Source organism: Jaculus jaculus, chromosome 8 (assembly GCF_020740685.1).
Source record: "Jaculus jaculus isolate mJacJac1 chromosome 8, mJacJac1.mat.Y.cur, whole genome shotgun sequence".
Taxonomy (NCBI): Eukaryota; Metazoa; Chordata; class Mammalia; order Rodentia; family Dipodidae; genus Jaculus; species Jaculus jaculus.
This window is the reverse complement of record NC_059109.1, coordinates 840,160-862,383: the sequence shown is the minus strand read 5'-3', so window position 1 is coordinate 862,383 and position 22,224 is coordinate 840,160. Positions and strand designations below refer to the sequence as shown.

Here is a 22,224-nt window from a genome sequence, read left to right as displayed (position 1 = left end):
CAGTTCTTTTGAGGATGAGTAAGAATCTTAGTAAGAAAAGAGATATGGCTTCCAATCAGCATGCCATGGAACAATGACTTCATCAGTGTGGCTAGAGGTAAGCAGCCACTCAAGATAGCTAGCATGGAATTGGTCATTTTACTTACTTGTGTATATATATGTGCTGGGGATTAAACCCAGGGCCTAGCTCATTCATGGCAGACAACTGCTCTGCTACTGAACTACACCCACAGTCTGGGATTAGCCAATTTAAATAAAAATGACCATTTTAGAAAATCTTTCTGCATTTTTTGTTTTTTTGAGGTATGGTCTCACCCTAGCCCAGGCTATCCTGGAATTCACTCTGTAGCCTCAGGGTGGCCTCAAACTCACAACAATCATCCTATCTCTGCCTCCCAAGTACTGGGATTAAAAGCGTGCACCACCAGGCCTGGCCTGTTTTTTTTTTTTTTTTCCATAAACCTTTCTGGTCTCACCCATGGTCCCAAGCCAGTCATATCAACATATATTCCAGTCTGTTTTGAAACCCTGAGTTCTTTCCAGCTATTTTTTTTTTTTTTTACAGCTTCTTTGAGTGGCAGAGAAGAAAAGTTTTCAGGTGGATGACATTTGCAGATTGGAGAGGAGGAAGGCTTCTGGGGTGGCTTCCTGCTTCAGCACTCCAGTCAGAAGAAACTCAGGAGAGACAAGGGGCAGCCCCAGGCGAGATGGGATGGAGCACCGAGGGATGTCCTGAGGGCATGTGACCACAACTCGGTGAGCCTGGGGAAGATTGACCACAAAGACAGAATCAGGAGTAAAAAGAGCTCTAGAAAGTCAGCACAGTGGCTCACAGCACTCAGGAGGCTGAGGTAGGACTGCTGAGATTTGGAGGCCATCCTGGGCTACAGAATGGGTTGCAGATCAGCTTGGACTAGAAGTGAGAACCTGTTTCAAGCAAAAAAGAACCCCAGAAACAGATGTAGGACTTCTAACAAGCCTTAACATCACTGAAGTCCTCCAGAAATGAAGCCATATGGCAAAAGCACACTGTATCGTCTATGACATGTTCTTGCCCAAAAGGCTAAATCTGAATTCATCTAGCTTTGTTTTTCTTTTAAGGTAGGGTGTCTCACTTTAGCCCAGGCTAACCTGAAACTCATTCTGTAGTCCCAAATTGGCCACATCAAACCTCCTACCTTGCCTTTCCTCATGCTGGAGTACTGGGATTAAAGGTGTATGCCACCATGCCCAGTTCAATCAGCATTCCACCCCCCCCACCCTGGAGGGTGGGGGAAGGTCTCACTCTAGCCCAGGCTGACCTGACACTCTCTGTAGTCCCAGGGTAGCCTCCAACTCACAGTGACCCTCTTACCTCTGCCACTTGAGCGCTGGTATTAAAGGTGTATGCCACCATACCTGGCCATTATCTAGAATTTTTTGTTTTGTTTTGTTTTTGTTTTTAGAGTAGGGTCTCGCTCTCTAACCCAGGCTGACCTGGAATTCACTAAGTAGTCTCAGGGTGGCCGCGAACTCACAGTGATTCTATCTCTGCCTCCCATGTGCTGGGATTAAAGGCATGTGTTACCAGCCTGGCCTATCTAGGCTTTTTTTTGAGACAGGGTCTCCTGATGCCCAGGCTGGCCTCAAACTCACTATGTAGCCATAGATGACCTGATCCTCCTGCTTCTACAACCCAAGTATTAGATTACCTGTGCCATCATGCCTGATTACTTGAAAATATTTAAAATACAAAATAAGGCCAGGTGTGGTGGTGGCACATGCCTTTAATCCCAGCACTTGGGAGGCAGAAGCAGGATGATTGCTGTAAGGCTTAAGGCCAGCCTGAGACTACAGAGTGAGTTCCAGGTCAGCCTGGGCTACAGCTAGAGTCTACCTTGAAAAAACAAACAATAAAAACCAAATAAAATAAGGTCAGCCCATTTGGTGTCAGTATCCCTCTTCCCCCATCTCTGTCACCTCTTTGTTCCCTCACCAGACTCAGGACACATTAGCTATACCTTATAGGAACGGGGCATGCTGGGCAGGACTGTGCCTCCACAGCAGGTAATGATCTCCCCCATCTGAGGAGGAGGAGGCTGCACTCCAGCAGTCACATGGATCTCATAGTCCTAAAAGAGAAGTGGAGGAGACAGATGTCTGCACTGACAGGCCAAGGGCCACTGTGAAGTTTCTTGGGATGGAGGCACTGAAGCATGGGGGAGAAGACAGCCTCTCACCTCTAGCAGCTTTCTCTCTCGTGCCCGGCTCAGGGCATCTCGAAGACTGAAGCCAAAGTTATTCTCCTGCTCAGGGTCAGCCACCAAGTATTCATCCGGGGGCAAGAAGCAGCCAGCCTTGCGGGACTAATGGAAGAAGCAGTCAGCATCCAATTGAGTCCACTCCCCTGCCCAGTACAACTGCTTAGCATCTGGAGAGAACTCAGGGTATCTTCCTCAGTGCTGGGGATTGAACCCAGGGCCTCAAGCATGCTAGGTAAGTGCTCTTCCATTTACATTTCCAAGCCTTACTATCTCTTTCTCTCTTTTTGGAGACATGATCTCATGTAGTCCAGGCAGGTTTCAAACTCACTATGTTGCCAAGTGTAATATAAATTATATTAATAAATTATCATGTGCTGTCTGCACTTGTTGACTCTGGGAATGGGGTAGACTCCCTTGTCTCAGACTCAAGTATCCTCCCAGATCCTTTCTCCTTGGTCAGGCTGGACCCTAGTCCTGGGACAAGGAGAAAGACAAGCAAACACCTCCAAGAGTATTTAAAACACTGTGCCATTTATTTAAGAATTTTATAATTTATTTATTTACTTGAGAAAGAGACAGAGAAAGGGGAAAGAGAGGGAGAGAATGGGCACACCACTGCAAACAAACTCCAGATGCATGTGTATCTTGCTTACATGGGTTCTGGGGAGTCAAACCTGGGTCCTTAGGCTTTGCAGGCAAGTGCCTTAACCACTAAGCCATCTCTCTAGCCCTATTTTTTATTTTTTAAGGCAAGCCCAACAGACTGGTTTTTCATTCTTTTTTTTTTTTTTTCATTTTGTTTTTTTGAGGTAGGGTCTCCCTCTAGCCCAGGCTGACCTGTAATTCACTATGTAGTCTCAGGGTGGCCTCGAACTCACAGCAATCCTCCTACCTCTGCCTTCTGAGTGCTGGGATTAAAGGTATGTGCCACCACACCTGGCTCCTTTTATTCTTTTTATGCAAGGCAGCAGAGAGGAAGAAAGAAAGAATTGGCATGCTAGGGCCTCCAGCCACTGTAATCTAACTCCAGATGCTTACACTATCTTGTACACATGTACAACCTTGCATGCTTGAGTCACCTTGTGCGCCTAGCTTACATGGGATCTGACGAGTTGAACATGGTTCCTTAGGTTTCACAGACAAGCACTTTAACCACTAAGCCATCTCTTCAGCCCCATTGTACCTTTGAGAATAGCTGAATGGTAAACCATTTATAGGTTCTCCCTGAATTTTAAGACCTAAGCAGAGGTCACTATCTCATGGTATAACAATGCTTATGGTGAAAATTAATTGGAAGCCTCACCAGAGGACATGGTGCTTTGCCAGGGACCCTCAATCAGGACTCCAGCTGTTTCCATAGGGATTCTTCAGTGTTTATTTTATTATTATTTTTTTTAATTTATTTTGACTTTTATTTATTTATTTGAGAGTGACAGAGAGAGAAAGCGGCAGATAGAGAGAGAATATGCGCGCCAGGGCTTCCAGCCACTGCAAACGAACTCCAGATGCGTGCGCCCCCTTGTGCATCTGGCTAACGTGGGTCCTGGGGAATCGAGCCTCGAACTGGGGTCCTTAGGCTTCACAGGCAAGCGCTTAACCGCTAAGCCATCTCTCCAGCCCCTATTATTTTTTTTTTGAGGTAGGGTCTCATTCTAGCCCAGGCTGACCTGGAATCATTATGTAGTCTCAGAGGTGGCCTTGAAATAATGGTAATCCTCCTCTGCCTCCCAAGTGCTGTGATTAAAGGCATATGCCATCATGCTCAGCTTTTTAAAAATGTTTTTTTTATTTATTTGAAAAAATATTTTTATTTGAGACAGAGATAGAGAAACAAAGGGGAGGGGGGATGTAAGAGTATGCCAGGGCCTCTTGTCACTGCAAATTACCTTTTTTTTTTTTTTTTAAATTTCTATTTATTTATTTATTTGAGAGTGACAGACAAAGAGAGAAGGACAGATAGAGGGAGAGAGAGAGAATGGGCGCGCCAGGGCTTCCAGCCTCTGCAAACGAACTCCAGACGCGTGCGCCCCCTTGTGCATCTGGCTAACGTGGGACCTGGGGAACTGAGCCTCGAACCGGGGTCCTTAGGCTTCACAGGCAAGCGTTTAACCGCTAAGCCATATCTCCAGCCCCGAATGACCTTTTTTTTTTTTTTTTTTTTTTAAATTTTTATTAACATTTTCCATGATTATAAAATATATCCCATGGTAATTCCCTCCCTCCCCACCCCCACACTTTCCCGTTTGAAATTCCATTCTCAATCATATTACCTCCCCATTACAATCATTGTAATTACATATATACAATATCAACCTATTAAGTATCCTCCTCCCTTCCTTTCTCCACCCTTTATGTCTCCTTTTCAACTTACTGGCCTCTGCTACTAAGTATTTTCATTCTCACACAGAAGCCCAGTCATCTGTAGCTAGGATCCCCATATGAGGGAGAACATGTGGCGCTTGGCTTTCTGGGCCTGGGTTACCTGACTTAGTATAATACTTTCCAGGTCCATCCATTTTTCTGCAAATTTCATAACTTCATTTTTCTTTACCGCTGAGTAGAACTCCATTGTATAAATGTACCACATCTTCATTATCCACTCATCTGTTGAGGGACATCTAGGCTGGTTCCATTTCCCAGCTATTATAAATTGAGCAGCAATAAACATGGTTGAGCATGTACTTCTAAGGAAATGAGATGAGTCCTTTGGATATATGCCTAGGAGTGCTATAGCTGGGTCATATGGTAGATCAATCTCTAGCTGCTTTAGGAACCTCCACACTGTTTTCCACAATGGCTGGACCAGATTGCATTCCCACCAGCAGTGCAGAAGGGTTCCTTTTTTTCCACATCCCCGCCAACATTTATGATCATTTGTTTTCATGATGGTGGCCAATCTGACAGGAGTGAGATGGAATCTCAATGTAGTTTTAATCTGCATTTCCCTGATGACTAGTGACGTAGAACATTTTTTTAGGTGCTTATATGCCATTCGTATTTCTTCCTTTGAGAACTCTCTATTTAGCTCCTTAGCCCATTTTTTGATTGGCCTGTTTGATTCCTTATTAGTTAACTTTTTGAGTTCTTTGTATATCCTAGATATTAATCCTTTATCAGATATATAGCTGGCGAAGATTTTTTCCCATTCTGTAGGTTGCCTCTTTGCTTTTTTCACTGTGTCCTTTGCGGTGCCGAATGACCTTTTTATATGTACCACTTTGTGCATCTGGCTTTATGTGGGTACTGGGGAACTGAACCCAGGCTTTGCAAGCAAATAACTTAAAGGCCAAGTGATCACTTCAGCCCTCTTCAATCATTTCTGCTGAGTCTAAGTACTGCATTTGATGTTGTTATTCAGTTGCTGGATACTACTTATTTTATTTTTGCTTGCTATGTACTTAATACACTCACTTAAAACAGAAAATATGGGTTGGAGAGATGGCTGAGCAGTTAAGGTGCTTGCCTGCGAAGCCTAAGGATCCAGGTTCAATTCTCCAGGTCCCACATAAGGCAGATGCTCAAGGGGGCATTTGGAGTTCATCTGTAGTGGCTAGTGGCCCTGGTGCACCATTCTCCCCCTCCCCCCCCCTCAAATAAATAATATGTTTTTAAATATAGAATAGAAGCTGGGCATGGTGGCACATACCTTTAATCCCAACACCTGGAAGACAGAGGTAGGAGGATCACTGAGTCTGAGGCCACCCTGAGATGACATAGTGAATTCCAGGTCAGCCTAAGCTAGAGTGAGACCCTACCTCAAAAAATCAAAACAAAAACTAAAAATATACAGAAAAGGGCTGGAGAGATGGCTTAATGGTTAAAGCATTTGTCTGTAAAACCAGAGAACCCTGGTTTGATTCCCCAGGACCCACATAAGCCAGATGCACAAGGAGGTGCATGCATCTGGTGTTTGTTTGCATTGGCTAGAGGCCTTGGGGCACCCATTTTCTCTCTCCTTCTTTCTCTCAAATAAATAAATAAAATACAGAAAATATGGCTGTGACTCATTCTCCACACAAAACAGAAGAGGACCTTGAATTCTTGATCATCCTGACCCCACCTCTCAAGTACAGATATTATGGGCATGTACCCTAAGCCAGCCTTACTAGGCCTTCTTCATTACTTTCACCTGCCTTTATGTCCTTTCCTCCCACCACGTCCTTCATTGCTCTGTGAGCAGTCTCCTGCTACTTGTTACTGGTCTATGATTGTATGTTGGCCTCTCACCTGATACAGCCAGTCCAGGGAGAGGATAGGGATCCCTTTCCCCAGGGCACACAAGAACTTGACTGTCCTGCGGATGCGATCAGTGACCAGGTGGGAGGCCTCATTCACTGAGGTGGCCAGACTTCCTCCCAGTGCCAGCACTGCCCGCTCCCCACGAGCATCCACTACTCCTGTGAAGAGCACCTGAGGGGAGAGGGAGTGGCTTGTGATGAGACGGTTATAACAACCCATACCAGCAGCACCTCTCAACTCTTCCCATCCTCCCTTACTCCAGAGTCCCTGGCCTTCTGTCTCTTACCCTGGGGGCTACTGGTTCTTCGTTAGGTTTGTTCCTCCGCAGGATGCGGCTTGCATTTGCCTTGGGCCCTTCTTCTGTCTGGTCTTTCCTTCTCTTATCTGGTTCTGGAACCACTACACCCTGGAATGAGAAACTTTTGGTGAGGGTTTCTGAGTCCTACAGCTCTTGTTCTAGCTTGGTGGCCCCAGCTCTCTCCTCACCTCTTCCTTCACTAGCCTATTAGCAGAATCTTCTTCTTCACTGGAGAATACTGTCTTCTGGGACATTCCTCTTCGGGGTCGCTTTTGAAGTAGGGATGAGTCCATGGTAGTGGAAGGCCTCTTACGGATTTGAGATGCCTCAGGCTTGGGCTCCAGGGTGAACCCAGATCTCCCTGCTTCTTCCACATTTTGGGTCAGGGGGGCATGAGTGTGTGCCTCAGCAATTTGGTGAAATGCCGGCTCAGGAATGGTCCCAAGGGACTCGGCTGCTCTCAGTACCCCTGATCTTTGATTTGTTGAGGACAACTCAGGCTCAGGGGTTGCAGAGGAAGGTCTATGGCCAATGGGAGCTATGTGGGAGCCCTGCTTCCCAGCAGCCCTCTTCCTTCTGCTGTTACTGGGCTCAAGAGGAGCAGGCTGGGCTGTGGCAACAGGAGGCTGAAGTTTAGGAATAATGGAAATTGGGGTAGCACTGTGGGTTGAAGACCTTAGTGTCTTGCTTTGATCTATGGCCTCAGAGATGACAGACTGGTTTGTGGAGGCAGGAGCATCCAGATCTGTGGGTGTTCTTCCACCTGATTCAGGAGTCTTAGTGGAGGACTTAGATGTCCTGCTTCTAGTAACCCGAGATATGGGATTGGGGGTGACAGGCTCTTCTCTGGACATTAAAGGCTGGGGTTCAGGAATTGCAGAAATAACTGGTTTGGGAGTTGTGACAGAGGACTTAGGTGCCCTGCCCTGAGTGACCTGAGACATGGGTTCAAGGGTGACAGGTTGGTCCATGTAAGTGGGAGGCTGGATTTCTGGGCCTGTGGAGACAACTGGTTCGGAGGTCTTGACAGAGGACCTATTTGTCCTGCTACGAGTTACTTGAGATATGGAATGATTAGGGTTTACAGGACGGTCTATGGAAGTGGGAAGATGGAGTTCAGGAGTTGGGATAACTACTTCAGGGGTCTTGACAGAGGACCTACTTGTCCTACCTCGAGTGGCCTGAGATACAGGCTTGGGGGTGGCAGGCTGGAGCTCAGGGTCTATCTGGATAATTGGTTCTGGGTCCTTAACAGAGGACCTACTTGTTCTACCACGAGTGACTCGAGATATGGGCTTGGGAGTGGCAGGCTGGTCTGAAGAGATAGGCTGGAGCTCAGGGCCTGTTGGAACAACTGGTTTTGGGGTCTTGACAGAGGACCTACTTATCCTACCCTGAGTGGCTAGAGCCACAGGCCTGGGGATGGCAAGCTGGAGTTCAGGGCCTATGGGGAGAACTGGTTCTGAGGTCCTGACAGTTGACCTACTTGTCTTGCTACGAGTGACTCGAGATAGGAGCTTGGGGGTGGCAGGCTGGTCTGAAGAGGTAGGCTGGAATTCAGGGCCTGTGGGGACAACTGGTTCTGGTGTCTTGACAGAGGACCTACTTGTTCTACCCTGAGTGACTAGAGATATAGGCTTAGCGGTGACAGGTGGTTCTGGGGTCCTGATGGAGGACCTATTTGTCTTGCCCCTAGTGGCTCGAGATGTGGGTTTAGAGGTGGCAGGCTGGTCTGTGGGGAGGGCAGTGTGTGGCTTAACAGTGTACTGCAGAGGCCTGGTGCTAGGCTCTGAGGATGAGAGACTCTCAGAAGCTTCTAGTCTCCCATTGTGAGGTATGGGAATGGGGGGCTCAGAAGGGGAAGGGGGAGAAACCAGAGAATGAGGTACAGAATGTTTCTGGCTCTGAGAGGTAAGGCAATTCTGGGGTGAGGCTGAGGCTGCAGGCACTGTGTGAAGCCAGGAAGGATTTGAAGATTCTGAATCTCCCTGAGAAACAGAAAAGGAGGGAAAGGCACTGAAGTCTCAGAAAGCAGTCTCTTTTTGATAATATGGGGAGGAACCTCTCCCCATAGTCCCAGTACAGTGTTCTCCACAGGTGAGTGGTTAGAATTAATGGCATGGATGAGTCAAAAAGGAAAGTAGCTGGGCATGGTGGCACATGCCTTTTAATCCCAGCACTTGGGAGGCACAGACAGGAGGACTGCCCTGAGTTTGAGGCCACCCTGAGATTACCCTAGTGAATTCCAGGTCAGCCTGGGATAGAGCAAAACCCTACCTTTAAAAAAAAAAGGAAGAAGCATGAGGAAAGGGACTTTATTTCTCAGTCAGGTAGAATGAGCAATCCCTTCACAACAATGACAGGGTATAAGGATGGAAGCCAACTTAGGAGTGGTGAAGATGGAAGCAACTGGGAATAAGAGCAAAGGAACAGACTCAAGCAAGGCTGGGCGAAAGAGTTCATGGAGGTTGGGGTAGGTGCTGTACAGCAGGGGCAAGTCAAGAAAGCAGTTCTCACCTTGGAGGCATTCTCAGCAGGTGGAATCTTGCAATTCAAGTTGCCTAGTCAAGAGAGTAAAAACAAGGGAAGCTGAGTTCTGTGCGATCCCTGGCTCTGGGGCTGTCATGAGGACTGCATACCATCCTGGGCTCTCCCCACCCTTACTTACCTCTCTGCTGCCTCCCAGGGCTCATGGGGACTCTCTTTCCTCCATCTCCCTGTCTCCCAGAAACCACTAGGGCTAAAGCAAGTCCCTCAAGGAACCCTGTCCCCACCCGAAGCTCACGTGTTGTCTGCCCTTTCTGGTGGTGGATCCTTCCCTCTACCACCTCTCTAACGAGGTTCACTCCTAACTCAGCAGGCTCCCACTCTCTGTCTGTTATGGGCTTCTCCACTTATCTCTCAAACATTTCTCTTGCAAGGGTCTGCCTCTCCATCTCTTTCTCTTGGATGTCACCGGACATCTCTACCTTTATCTTCACATTCTCCTTATCCCTTTCAGGACTCATATTCTTCACTTTGTCAGATTCTTGACAATGAGTATCTATAGCTACCACCTGATTTCCCTGTACGTCCTGTATCCTTTTAGTTAATTCTTCCTCCCCCTTTACATCTTTTTCACTTTCTGGTGGCCATTCCTTGACTCCCCCCCCCACAATGGCCCTATCTCAGGGGTCATCCTCTCTGCTGTTTTGGTGTACCCATGTCTTTCTCCATAGTCTCTCTGCCTTGAGTTCCCAATGGCTCTGTGTGAACCAGGCTGATGTGAACTGGATGCTCATAACGTGGCAGTGCCCTCGATGTAGATGGGCAAGATCCATGAGCCTCAAGGCTTGTGGCAATGGGCTGAGGCTCAGAGACCTCAAACTCTCTCAGACAGAATGGCTGTGTAGACAGTATTTCCCAAGGCACATCCAGGGCACCTAGACATAAAGAGACATATCAAGCCCAGGCGTGGTGGCACATAATTTTAATCCTAGCACATGGGAGGCAGAGGTAGGAGGATTGCCGTGAGTTTGAGGCCACCCTGAGACTACACAGTGAATTCCAGGTTAGCATGGGCTGAAGCGAGACCCTACCTAAAAAAAAAAAAACAAAAACAAAAAAACCCACAAAAAAACAGGGCTAGGGAGATGGTTTAGCGGTTAAGGCACTTGCCTACAAAGCTAAAAGATCCTGGTTTGATTCTCCAGGATCCACATTAACCAGATGCACAAGGGATGCATTCATCTGGAGTTCGTTTGTAGTGGCTAGAGGCCCTGGAGCACCCATTCTCCCCCACCCCCACCTCTTTCTCTCTTTCAAATAAATAAATAAACTATATTTAAAAAAAAAATAGGAAAAGGGAATATCAGGGCAAAAGAGACAGGTGGTTAGATAAAAACACATAAAGCACAAAGTGGCAAATGCACCTGGAGTTGTTTACAGCAGCTACAGGCCCTGGCATGCCCATTCATCATTCATTCATTCTCTGTCTCTGCTTGTAAATGAATAAATTTTTTTTTTAAAAAAAGACAATAGTTTGAGAGAAGATTAAGACAGACTCATGAATAGTACAGGTAGTAATTATAACTTTTAGTATTATTAAAAATAACCTCAGGAGCTGGGTGTGGTGGTACACACCTTTAATCCTAGCACTCTGGGAGGAAGAGGTAAGAGTATCACCGTAAATTCAAGGCCACTCTGAGGCTACATAGTGAATTCCAGGTCAGCCTGAGCTAGAGTGAGACCCTACCTCAAAAAACATAATAAACAAACAAACAAAAACATCAGTGTTGTAGAAACTGGTCACTGGTTAAAGGCACTTGCTTCCAAAACCTACCAGCCCAGGTTCAATTCCCCAGCACTCACATAGAGCCAGACGCACAAAGTGACACATACATCTGGAGTACATCTGCAATGGCTGAAGGCCCTGGCGTACACATTCTCTCTCTCTCTGCTTTTCTCTCCCAAATAAATAAAAATTTTAAAAAACTTAAAAAAAAATTAGAAAAAAGCATGCCTGGTGTCATGGCGCGTGCCATTAATCACAGCACTCAGGAGGCAGAAGTACAAGGATCACTGTGAGTTCAAAGCCACCTGAGACTACATAGTGAATTCCAGGTCAGCCAGGACTAGAGCAAGCCCCTACTTCAAATTCCCTCCTCAATCCCCCCCACCAAACACTTTTTTTTGCAGGGCATGGCAGTATACACCTTTAATCTAACCATTTAATCCTAGCACTTGGGAGGTAGAGTTAGGAGGACTGCTGCGTTCCAGGCCAGCCTGAACTACAGAGTGAATTTCAAGTCAGCATGGGGTACAGTGAGACCCTACCTCAAATGAACAACAACAAAAAAATATTTTTAAGCCAGGCATGGTGGTGCATGCCTTTATCCTAGCACTTGAGAGGCAGAAGTAGGAGGATTGCCATGAGTTCAAGGCTACCCTGATACTACATAGTGAACTCCAGGTCAGCCTGAGCTGGCGTGAGACCATGCCTACAAAAGGGGAAAGAAAAAAAAAGAATGGGAAAATGAGTGACAGACACCCTATTTCTACTCCCACCACCACAGGTGGGTGCCTGGGGCGCCACTTGGGCACGTTCATGTGCATACATGTCCCACACTCTACATTAAGCATACCCAGATATAAAGCTGGATGTATAGAAATTTGTTATATATACCTGGAGTCTGAAAGCTGCAATGGGAAGGGCCAGGCTCTTGAGGCAGAGTAAGTGGGAAGGCTTGGGTGGGTTCATCTTCCAAGGTCTGGACTGTTGCACAAGAACAAGATGGCTAGAGCATAACTCCTCTACTGAACCCCAGGATTTGATTCTTTATCTCATGCTGTGCCCATACCAGTCTTCACACCCTTCAAGGACCTCCAGTCTAGCTGCCCAACTCTCACTGGTACCAGGATCCAAACAACCAATGTACTCACTTTCTGGACTCTGACGCTCCATTTTTACAAAGCACTGGGTAGCTGGAAGGTTTAGATCTTCAGGATCTGGTGGGGATGAATACAAGATAAAGGAAAAGTCACATATGACCCTTAACTCCTACAATTCTCTCCTGAACCCTTAGAACCAGTTTATTTTAAGGGTCAAGGGCAGAGCAAAGGGCAGGACTTACCATCATAGCAGTCTTCGGAGTTCTTGGTCCTGCCCACATATGCTTTTCTCTCCCATCCCATGGGGGTCTGGGCTCCCTCTCTCTGTGGCATGGTGGGTTCCCTTGGAGATCCTGCATACACCACCACCTGCTCCACTTGTGCCACAGGTGATCTGTCTTGGGCCTCCTCAAAAGTGCTTTCCTGCTTAAGAACAGCTGTCACCCAATGTGTCCCAGCATCCCCTGCTTCAGGAAGCTGGCTCTTTCCTACATCTGCCACTGCTGATGATACCCCTTCCTCCAGAGGCACTATAGGCAGCATTGCTGGGCTCAGCTTTGCTTCCACATCTGCTTGATTTGTCTCTTTTGCAGGTATCTGGAGAACAGATGGCCCTGGTAGGACATCCTCCTTCGTGTCTACATTGTCCAGAAAGGTGGAGGCCTGACTTCCCACAAGTTGGATCCCAGGAGAGCTCATATCTGCTTCCTCACCTGAATCACTGTGCCCAAAAGGAGGCTGGCTCTTTTTTGAATGTGTTACAAGAATCCCATCTTTGTCTGTAGGGATGGTTTCTCTCTTTCCTCCTGGGAGCTTCTCCTTCTCTGTATTTGTGTCACTGTTTCTCCCATAGGAAATTTGAGGTTGGGCCCTATCTTCTTCCATAGCTTTGTCTCTGCTCCACAAAATGGCTCCACTCTCTTTCAGATGGGCTAAAGCAAGTGCTGCTGAGACCTCTTCTTCATCATCCATATCACTGTTGATCACTACAGAGGTCTGGCCTCTCTCCAGAGGAACAGCCAATGGGGCCTTGACCTCCTCTACACTAGTGTCTCTACCAGATGGCCTCTCTGGCAGACGTGCCAGACCAGGTGCTCTAGGACCCTTCTTACCAACACTGCGGAGGATCTGCCTCTTCTTCACTGGAACTACAGCTGGGGTCATAGGGATCCCCTCTTCTTCCACATCTGTGTCACTGTCCACAAAGCCTGAAGGCTGAGCCCTTTCCAAGGGGGCCTTGGCTGGCTTTCCAGGAGACTGGTGTTCTTCATCCATATCTGTGTCACTGTCCTTTCTAGGAAGGTGGCTCCTCTCCCCAACCACCCCAAGTGGAACTACATCATTGCCTGCATCTGACTTGACTTTTCTGTCCTTGTACCTCTGCACTGTAGCCTGAGCCTTCACTCGCTGAATACCAGTTGTCCTCTCATCAGGCTGCTCTGCCTCTACAATGGCACCTTCACTGGTAGCTGAAGAGGCCTCCTCTGCTTTTGGTAGCTGACCTTCCTCCTCATCTGTGTCACTGACCAAGTCAAAGGTAACAAAAGATGGCCCTGGGACACCTGGGGCTGCAGAAAGCCCCTCTTCATCACTGTGAAAGGAACAGGGAGAATCTATAGAATGTACTTCCTGGGAAGCAACATCTCACTCAATTGTGAACATCTTGAGGGCAGGCCAAGTGGCAAATTTCCTGACTTTCATTGAGTTTATCAGAGGTTCTTATTAAAATTCAGCTGAGTAGCCAGGCATAGTGGCACAAACCTTTAATCCCAGTACTCAGGAGGCAGAGGTAGAAAGATAGATGTGAGTTTGAGGCCAGCCTGAGACTACAGAGTGAATTCTAGGTCAACTTACACTAGAGTGAAACACCACCTCAGAAAAACAACAACAACAACAAAAAAAAAAAACACAAATAATTCAGCTGACTGAATATACAGTCCTTCAGCCCACCTTTCAAGATTATTTTCTCTTAGAGATTAACTGTCTAGCCCCTGGCTCTTCCTCCTTTTAAAGACTCAGGTGTTTAAAGCTGGGCATGATGTTTCTACACCTGTAACACCAGCACTGAAGAGGTTGAAGCAAGGAAATATCACAAGTTTGAGGCCAGCATGGGCTATACTTCTGCCTCAAAAAAGTGGGACTGCTGGGTGTGCTGGTGGACACCTTTAATCCCAGCACTCAGTAGGCAGAGGTAGGAGAACTGCCAAGTTTGGGGGTCATCCTGAGACTACATGGAGAATTCCAGGTTAACCTGGGCTAGAACAAGACCGTACCTCAGAAAAGGGGGGGCTGTAGGTGACAGTTCAGTTGGTAGGTGGTTTCCCTTGCAAACATGAGGACCTGAGTTGAATCCCAATTTCCAACATAAATGCCAGGTGAAGTAGTATGTGATGGACCTTCCTGGCTACCTAGTCTACCCTAATTGTTGAGTTCCAGGTCATTGAGAGTCTGTCTCAAAAAGAGGTAATGTACTTAAGGAATGAGACTCAAGGTTGTCCTCTGGCCTGCAAACACACACATATACACAAGCATGTTCCCACACATATATGAACATAGACACACACAGAGATGCACAAAAGAAATAAGACTCAGGTATCTGGTCCTTTGGTACTCACCTTTCTGGAACTACTGTTGTTAAAGGGGAGGATGTGATCCTTGGTTCATTTACCACACACCTTTCAGAAAGAAAATCTGGAAAGAACAGAAAAAAGTTGACAATTTATCCCTGTCATGCCCCACACCCCCTCCTCGCCTCAATGCAAACACTTACCCACTTCTTCTTCTGAGTCCTCGGCCAACAGAATTCTGGAAGGTTGGGTTCCTCCCTGTATCCTGGGAGTCTCCTCTATAGCTAGAGGGCCACGGGAGACCAAAGGCAGAGGTATATCCAGGCGATAGTACTGGCAGGGAAAGTCAGCAAGCAGAATCAAATCCTTGTTCCTCAAACGATAGTTAATCCCAGAGGTTAGGATTTTAGGAGGCCTCATAATCCGAGTACCATTGAGGCTCCCACAATCCTGGAGGAGAGCTGCTTTGTTCCAGGATGGGATTTCAATCACAGCATGCAGCTTGGAAATGGATGGAAAGGGCAGGATCACAGAGCAGTCAGGGCTTCGTCCTATCACATTCTTGCCAATGTATAGTGGGTAATCTAAGGATTAGAAAGGAGATTGGTTTTAAAGCAAGAGTCTTGGTCTGAAGATACTCTGATAAGATACTCAAGGCCCTTACAAACATTATAAAAATTAAAAACCCTAGCCAGATGTGGTGGCACATGCCTTTAATCCCAGTACTTGGGAGGCAGAGGTAGGAGTATCGCCTTGAGTTTGAAGCTACCCTGAGACAATACAGTGAATTCCACATCAGCCTGGGCTAGAATGAGACCCTACCTTGAAAAACAAAAACAAAACAAAACAAAGCCCTAAGACAGAAGGCATCAAAGAATATACACCACACATATTATTCTACCTACCTACACTGGAGTGTTTTTTTTTTTTACCCTCTTAGTGCTGAGGCTTGAAGCCAGAACCTCATGCATGCTAGGCAAACTCTACTTCAGATATATATCCAGCTAATGTTTTTTGTTTCTATTTTTGATGTGTAAGTACAATGAATGCACATGTACATAGATCCACAAGCCCTAGGTCAGAGGACACTGGATGTTCTCTATTGCTCTTCTGTCTTATTTTTTTGAGAGGAGAACTCTCACTAAGCCTAGAGGTTGCCATTTTTCAGTTAGACTGGCTGTCCACCAAATCCCAGCAGTCTCTGTCTCTGCCCCTCTCAATCCTGGAGTTACAAGTATGCATAACCATATCCAGAATTAAAAATATATATATAAGAGGAAAGAAGTAGCAGAGGGGAGAAAGAGAGAAAGAGAATGGGCACACCAGGGCCTCTAGCCACTATAAGTGAATTCCAGATGTATGGGCCCCCTTGTGCTTCTGCCTTACATGGCTCCTGCAGAGTCAAACCTGGATCCTCTGGCTTTGCAGGCAAATGCCTTAATTGCTAAACCATCTCTCCATCCATCCAGCCCTTTATTTTATTTATTTACTTTTTGGTTTTTTGAGGTAGAGTCTTGCTCTAGAATTTCAGGCTGAACTGGAATTCACTATGTAGTCTCAGCTGGCCTCAAACTCTTGGTGATCCTCTTACCTCTGCCTGCCAAGTGCTGGGATTACAGGTGTGCACCACCACGCCCGGCCAGAATGTTTTTTAAAGATTTATTTTATTGGGGCTGAAGAGATGGCTAGGTGGTTAAGGCACTTGCATACAAAGCCAAAGGACCCAGGTTCAACTCCCCAGTACCCATGTGTAAGCCAAATACACAAGGGGGTGCACATATCTGGAGCTCGTTAACAGTGGTTGGAGGCCCTGGCATGTGTATTCTCTCTTCCCCTGCCTATTTCTCTCTCTCTCAAATAAATAAAGAAAAATAAAATATTTAAAAAATATATTTTATTAATTTATTAGAGACACAGAGAAGGAGAGAGAGAGAAAGAAAGAGAGAAAGAGTGAGAGAGAATGGGCATGCCAGGGCCTCTAGCCACTACAAACCAACCCTGGACTCATGTGCCACAATGTGCATCTGGCTTACTTGAGACCTGGAGAATCGAACCTGGTTCCTTAGGCTTCACAGGAAAGTGCCTTAACCTCTAAGCCATCTCTCCAGCCCCACATCCAGAATTACAAAAAAAAAATTTTTTTTTAGTTATCTATTTTATTTATTTGAGACACACACACACAGAGAATGGGCGCACCAGGACCTCCAGTCACTGCAAACAAACTCCAGACACATGTGCCACCATGTGCATCTGGCTTACATGGGGACCCGGAGAATCAAACCTGGGTCCTTAGGCTTCGTGGGCATATGCCTTAACTGCTAAGCCATCACTCCAGCCCCACACATCCAGAATTTTTTAAAAAAGTATTTTCAAGCCAGGCATGGTGGCTCATGCCTTCAATCGCAGCACTCGGGAGGTAGAGGTAAGAGGAGCGCCAGGAGTTCGAGGTCACCCTGAGACGACAGAGTTAATTCCAGGTCAGCCTGGCTAGAGCAAGACCCTACCTTGTATGTACTTATGTATATAAAAAATTTTTTTCAAGGAAGGAGATAAAATGGGTGTTCCAGGGCCTCCAGCCCAAGCTGATCTGGATCTCACTGTTTTCCTAGGCTGACCTGGAACTCAAGTGATCCTCTTACCTCTGCCTTCCAAGTGCTGGGGTTAAAGGCTGTGCCACCACACTTGGCTTTTTGTTTGAGTCAGGGTCTCACATGTAACCAAGGATGGCTTCAAATTTTAGATCTGGAGACAAGTGTGGTGGCACACTCTACTCTTTCACTCTGTCTGCCTATATCTCTTTCAAATAAATAAAATTAGAAATTAAGGTTGTAGATCTTTCTGCTTCCATCTCCCGAGTCTTGGGATTGCAGGCATGTACCACTATGATCAGTGGAGAACCCTACTACAAAACTAACTATCATGATCATTCTAAGTATACAATTCAGTGGCATTAAGTATACAATGCTCTACAACCATCACTACCATCTATCTCCAGGCCACACATTTTTTTTCAAGGTAGTCTCACTGTAGCCCAGGCTGACCTGGAATTCACTTTGTAGTCTCAGGGTGGCCTTGATCTTACAGTGATCCTCCTACTTTGACCTCCCAAGTTTCGGGATTAAAGGTATGTGCCACCATGCCTGGCCTTGAATTTTCTTTTTTGGGTGTGTGTGAGACATATGAATGTACATGTGAAGAAGTGAGAACTTTGGGTACACTTCTCTATTGCTCAGCTGTATATTTCCTTGAGACAGGGTTTCTTCTTCAACTCAATGCACCTGTCAGCAAGCCCTATTCTCCAGTCTCTGACCTTCAGTTCCAGTAGCTTTTATGTGGGTCTTGAGGATTTGAACTAGGTGGTCTCTTGCTAGAGAGGCCTTCATGCTTAAGAGGCAAGTGTACTTTAAAAAAAAAAAAAATCTTTTTAAATCGTTTACAACAGGGGGGAAGAGGAGAGACAATGAATGGCCAGGGCCTCTAGCCACTGCAAACTCCAGATGCATGTGCTACCATGTGCATCTGGTTTAGGCGGGTTCTGGGGAATCAAATCTGGGTCCTTAGGCTTCACAGGTAAGCTTAACCACTAAGCCATCTCTCCAACCCAAGGCAAGTGTTCTTAATTAGCCACTAGGACATCTCTCTAACACCACACTGGATTTTTATTTGAATGTCTTTATTGTCCTTTACCAAAGGAAAATCACTCAGTGAATCCAGAGGCACTAGCCTTGAACAATCAGCTCAGCTAGCCACCTCTTCTCCATTCCCAGAAAACAATTTTCAGATCTCCTTTGGAACATATGAGGGTCTTCTATTCCCTTAAACTACCTCCCAGGAAAAATAAAGACCTGTATCCATTCATGCTTCAATGTCAATATTCCCTGACCTTTTTGTGGTCCATGAGTCCCACCAAAGATATGCAGTCGCCCTATAGGCTCCAAGCTATACCCCAAGGAGTTGCTGGATCTTTCTGTCTCCTCTTCTTCTTCAGCATCCCAGTCAACAACTTGGGTATCTTCCATGATCTAGGAAGGAAACACATTATCATCATCCCCATCAGTGGTTCATGTACATTCCCACACAGCATCAGAGGAAGAAAATAATTGGGTGTAAAACTGGACAGCTGTGAACTTGATGTGTCTCATTCTATTAGTCATTCTGTTCTTATCATTCTGAAGTTATGTTGAGGAGCTAGTTGGTATAGTTCATTGGCAGGGCATTTGTCTAGATTGAGGTCCTCCAGTACCACAAAAGGGTACTGCAGGCAGAACCTATGCTTTTTTTTTTTTTTTTTTTCCCTCCCCAAGGTACAGTCTCACTCTAATCCAGGCTGACCTGGAATTCACTATGTAGTCTCAGGCTGACAGTGAACTCATGGAGATCCTCCTACCTCTGCCTCTTGAGTGCTGGGATCAAAGGTGTGCACACCACGCTGGCCTAGAGCCTGTTTTTTTTTTTTATTAATTAATTTATTTGACGGGGGGAGGGGGGTAGGGGGAGGGAGAGGGCATGCCAGGGCCTTCAGCCACTGCAAATGAGCTCCGGACGCGTGTGCCCCCTTGTGCATCTGGCTAACATGGGTCCTGGGGAATTGAGCCTAGGTCCTTAGGCTTCACAGGCAAGTGCTTAACTACTAAGCCATCTCTCCAGCCCAAGCCTAGGCTTTTTACACCTCAACATGATTGAGCTAAAGTGCCAGGAACTAAAACAGTTAACCTATAAGGAGGATTCTGTGTACTAAGCACTGTTTTTCTTAAATATTTTATTTATTTATTTTAGAGGGGGGGCAGATAGAGAATGGGCATGCCAGGACCTCCAGTGGCTGCAAACAAACTCCAGATGCACGTGCCACTTTGTACATCTGGCTTACGTGGATCCCGGGAATTGAAGCTGGGTCCTTTGGTTCTGCAGGCAAGCACCTTAACCACTAAGTTTCGCTCCAGCCCCTAAGCATTGTTTTATTTACTCATTTATTTACATCAAGAACCCTGTATTACAATACAGAAAGTATGACACGGGCGGTTTAAGGCATTTACCCAAGATCACCGACATAATCTGTCACCCCTTTGTCAGCCTGTCGCAGCTTCATAAACTTTTCACAGCATAAAAATCTCCAATCCCTGGAGTGATGGCTTAGCGGTTAAAGCATTTGCCTGAGAAGCCCAAGGACCCAGGTTTGACGCCTCAGGACCCAAATAAGCCAAGGTAGCGCATGAGTCTGGAGTTTGTTTACAGTGGATGAATGCCCTGGCGTGTCCATTTCTCTCTGCCTCTTTCTCAAACAAATAAAATACGAATAAAAATACAAAATTAAAACAAAAATATCCAGTCCCTTGGCAAGGTTCTTTCTGGTCTTAATTTTACGCCCTTCACCGCGGTCCCCAGACCTGCAGTGGAACTGTCTTTGCCCTAGGGTCCAACGTGTTCACCGTTCAGTAATTACTGCGCACCTGGTTCGGGTCGACGGGTTGTTCGGGATACATCCTCAATCAAACCAAAAAATGCCAACCCCGCTCTCCTGAGGAAGATACTGATTTTGACAGAAACTCAAAATTACACGGGTGAAATTTACCTAGAAAGACACACAGGGAGAAAACGGTTGGGCGGGAAAGGAGGTGACCCCGTGAAGTAAACGCCGAGCGGACCCCGACGTGACAACTCGCCAACTCGGCGGCGCAGGGACCCTCGGATCAACGTCCGTCCGAGGCCTTCAGCCTACAGCTGGGGCCAGGCGAGGATCAGCATAACAATCTGAAAACACAAGCCTCCCCAGTTACCTCCGCCCCGCCAACCCCAAAGGCACGCCCCTCTCGCCCGCCCTCCGCAGGAATCAAGATGGTATCCCGGTGGCAAGGGGCAGAACTCACCTATTTTGAGTCTCCGCGCGCGCGCCACCAGTAACGGTCGTTTACCAGGAAGGCGCGAGAACGGAGCCCTGAAGGAGTCGAGTCATTGATTGGCTACTAGTGCTGTCTCTCACAGCCTGCTGCTTCCCGATTGAGTCCTGGGGCTCAAGCACACCGGAAGACCCGCCCTCCCTCTGCTGCCGCACAGCTCAAACGTTGACGACTGGCGGGAAACGCTAGTCCGAGGCGGCGGCGTGCTCGGAGAGTGCTGCACGGTGATTGGGCGGCTCCGAGGGACCACCTACTGTCGCTTCACGGTCCACCTCCCACTTCCCGGCGCAGATTTCCAAACCGCAACCAGAGAGTCTGGCGCCAGATGCTGACTGCGGATAGAAGGGCTGTACGGTGGATTTGCGGCCAGAGCGCCCATCCTCGGTCCTCCCAGATATGGCGCAGAGCCGACTCAGGAGAAATGAGGACGGGTGGAGGATTGCAGTCGTGGCTACAGGCAGCAATTTGGACCACATGCTGTAGGCGTGACTCTTGAAAAAAATCACCATTGCAGTGGAATTTCATTGTCTTTCGCTTGCTTAGTAGAAGCCATTATTTCTTGCCTAGGCCACGTTCCTAAATGGGTAACTCGCTCTGGCTGGCCTCGAACTCACGCTGTTCCTCCTACCTCTGCCTCCAGAGTGCGCACCACCATGCCCGACCAGTTGAAAATCCTAAATAAAGCAAATGTTCGTAGGCAGAGAAAACTTGCTAACACCTCAATGTCTGAAAGAATAAAATTTCATTGTAAGAAAACAAAGAACCAGGTGTGGTGGCGCATGCCTTTTATCCCAGCACTAAAAAAAAAAAAAAAAAAAAAAAGAAAGAAAGAAAGAAAAGAAAAGAAAAGAAAAGAAAAGAAAAGAAAAGAAAAGAAAACAGCCGGGCGTGGTGGCGCATGCCTTTAATCCCAGCACTCGGGAGGCAGAGGTAGGTGGATCGCCGTGAGTTCAAGGCCACCCTGGGACTACAGAGTTAATTCCAGGTCAGCCTGGACCAGAGTGAGACCCTACCTCAAAAAACCAAAAAAAAAAAAATAATAATAATAAAAGAAAAGAAAAGAAAACAAAGCCAGGCCAGGTAGCGCACACCTTTAATCCCAGCATTTGGGAGGCAGAGGTAAGAGGATCACTGGGAGTTCAAGGCCACCCTGAGATTACATAGTGAATTTCAGGTCATCCTGGGTTAGAGAGAGACCCTACTTTTAAAAAACAAAAAGAGAAAAAATAAAGAAAGAAAGAGAAGCTAGTGCAGATCGCCTGTCACCCCATACTAGAGAGGCTGAGAGAGAGTCACCCTGAATTGAAGTTCAGCCTGAGGATACAGAGTGAATTCCAGGTCAAGCTGGGCCACAGGGCCATAGTGGGACCCTGCCTCGGAAAACAAAAGATTTTGATGTATATAATTTATTTCTATGTCAATAATCAAATGGCAGATTAGATTTTAGATTTTACAAGAGCAGACATTTGAAGCACTACAAAGTCATCTGACTTTCCAGGTTCCTTTTTTTTTGGTTTTTTGAGGTAGGGTTTCACTCTAGCCCAGGCTGACCTGGAATTCACTATGGAGTGTCAGGGTGGCCTCGAACTCACAGTGATCCTCCTACCTCTGCC

The 22,224-nt window shown here is 46.7% G+C and overlaps 1 protein-coding gene across 4 annotated transcripts; it reads right to left on the bottom strand.

The window, feature by feature from the left end:
• Positions 1 to 408: 408 nt before the first annotated feature.
• Mdc1 (mediator of DNA damage checkpoint 1) lies at positions 409 to 20,648 on the bottom strand. 4 transcript variants are annotated; one of them, XM_045156242.1, is made up of 16 exons: positions 20,582 to 20,648; positions 20,165 to 20,286; positions 18,601 to 18,739; positions 14,921 to 15,301; positions 14,766 to 14,841; positions 12,393 to 13,741; positions 12,202 to 12,267; positions 11,945 to 12,034; positions 9,981 to 10,202; positions 9,298 to 9,341; positions 6,969 to 8,768; positions 6,769 to 6,888; positions 6,471 to 6,653; positions 2,220 to 2,345; positions 2,001 to 2,111; positions 409 to 762 (listed from the first exon to the last, which is right to left on the bottom strand). In XM_045156242.1, exons 2-16 carry the CDS (start codon positions 20,195 to 20,197, stop codon positions 595 to 597), a joined length of 4,908 nt encoding a protein of 1,635 aa, XP_045012177.1. In that variant the 5' UTR covers positions 20,198 to 20,286; positions 20,582 to 20,648; the 3' UTR covers positions 409 to 594. The 4 variants fall into 4 exon arrangements, with proteins under 4 accessions (XP_045012177.1, XP_045012180.1, XP_045012178.1 ...); XM_045156245.1 differs by lacking the exon at positions 9,981 to 10,202; XM_045156243.1 differs by lacking the exon at positions 20,582 to 20,648 and having other exon boundaries at positions 20,165 to 20,460.
• Positions 20,649 to 22,224: the final 1,576 nt, after the last annotated feature.

Excerpts from the sequence above, each read along its gene's own strand:
- Mdc1 (XM_045156242.1), bottom strand. The coding sequence starts at position 20,197 with ATGTATCCCGAACAACCCGTCGACCCGAACCAG. Across the intron at positions 8,769-9,297 it reads CTGCTGAGAATGCCTCCAAG|GGAGATTCAGAATCTTCAAA; the intron begins GTGAGAACTGCT and ends TCTGTTTCTCAG. Across the intron at positions 2,346-6,470 it reads CCCTGGACTGGCTGTATCAG|TCCCGCAAGGCTGGCTGCTT; the intron begins GTGAGAGGCCAA and ends TTCTTCCATTAG.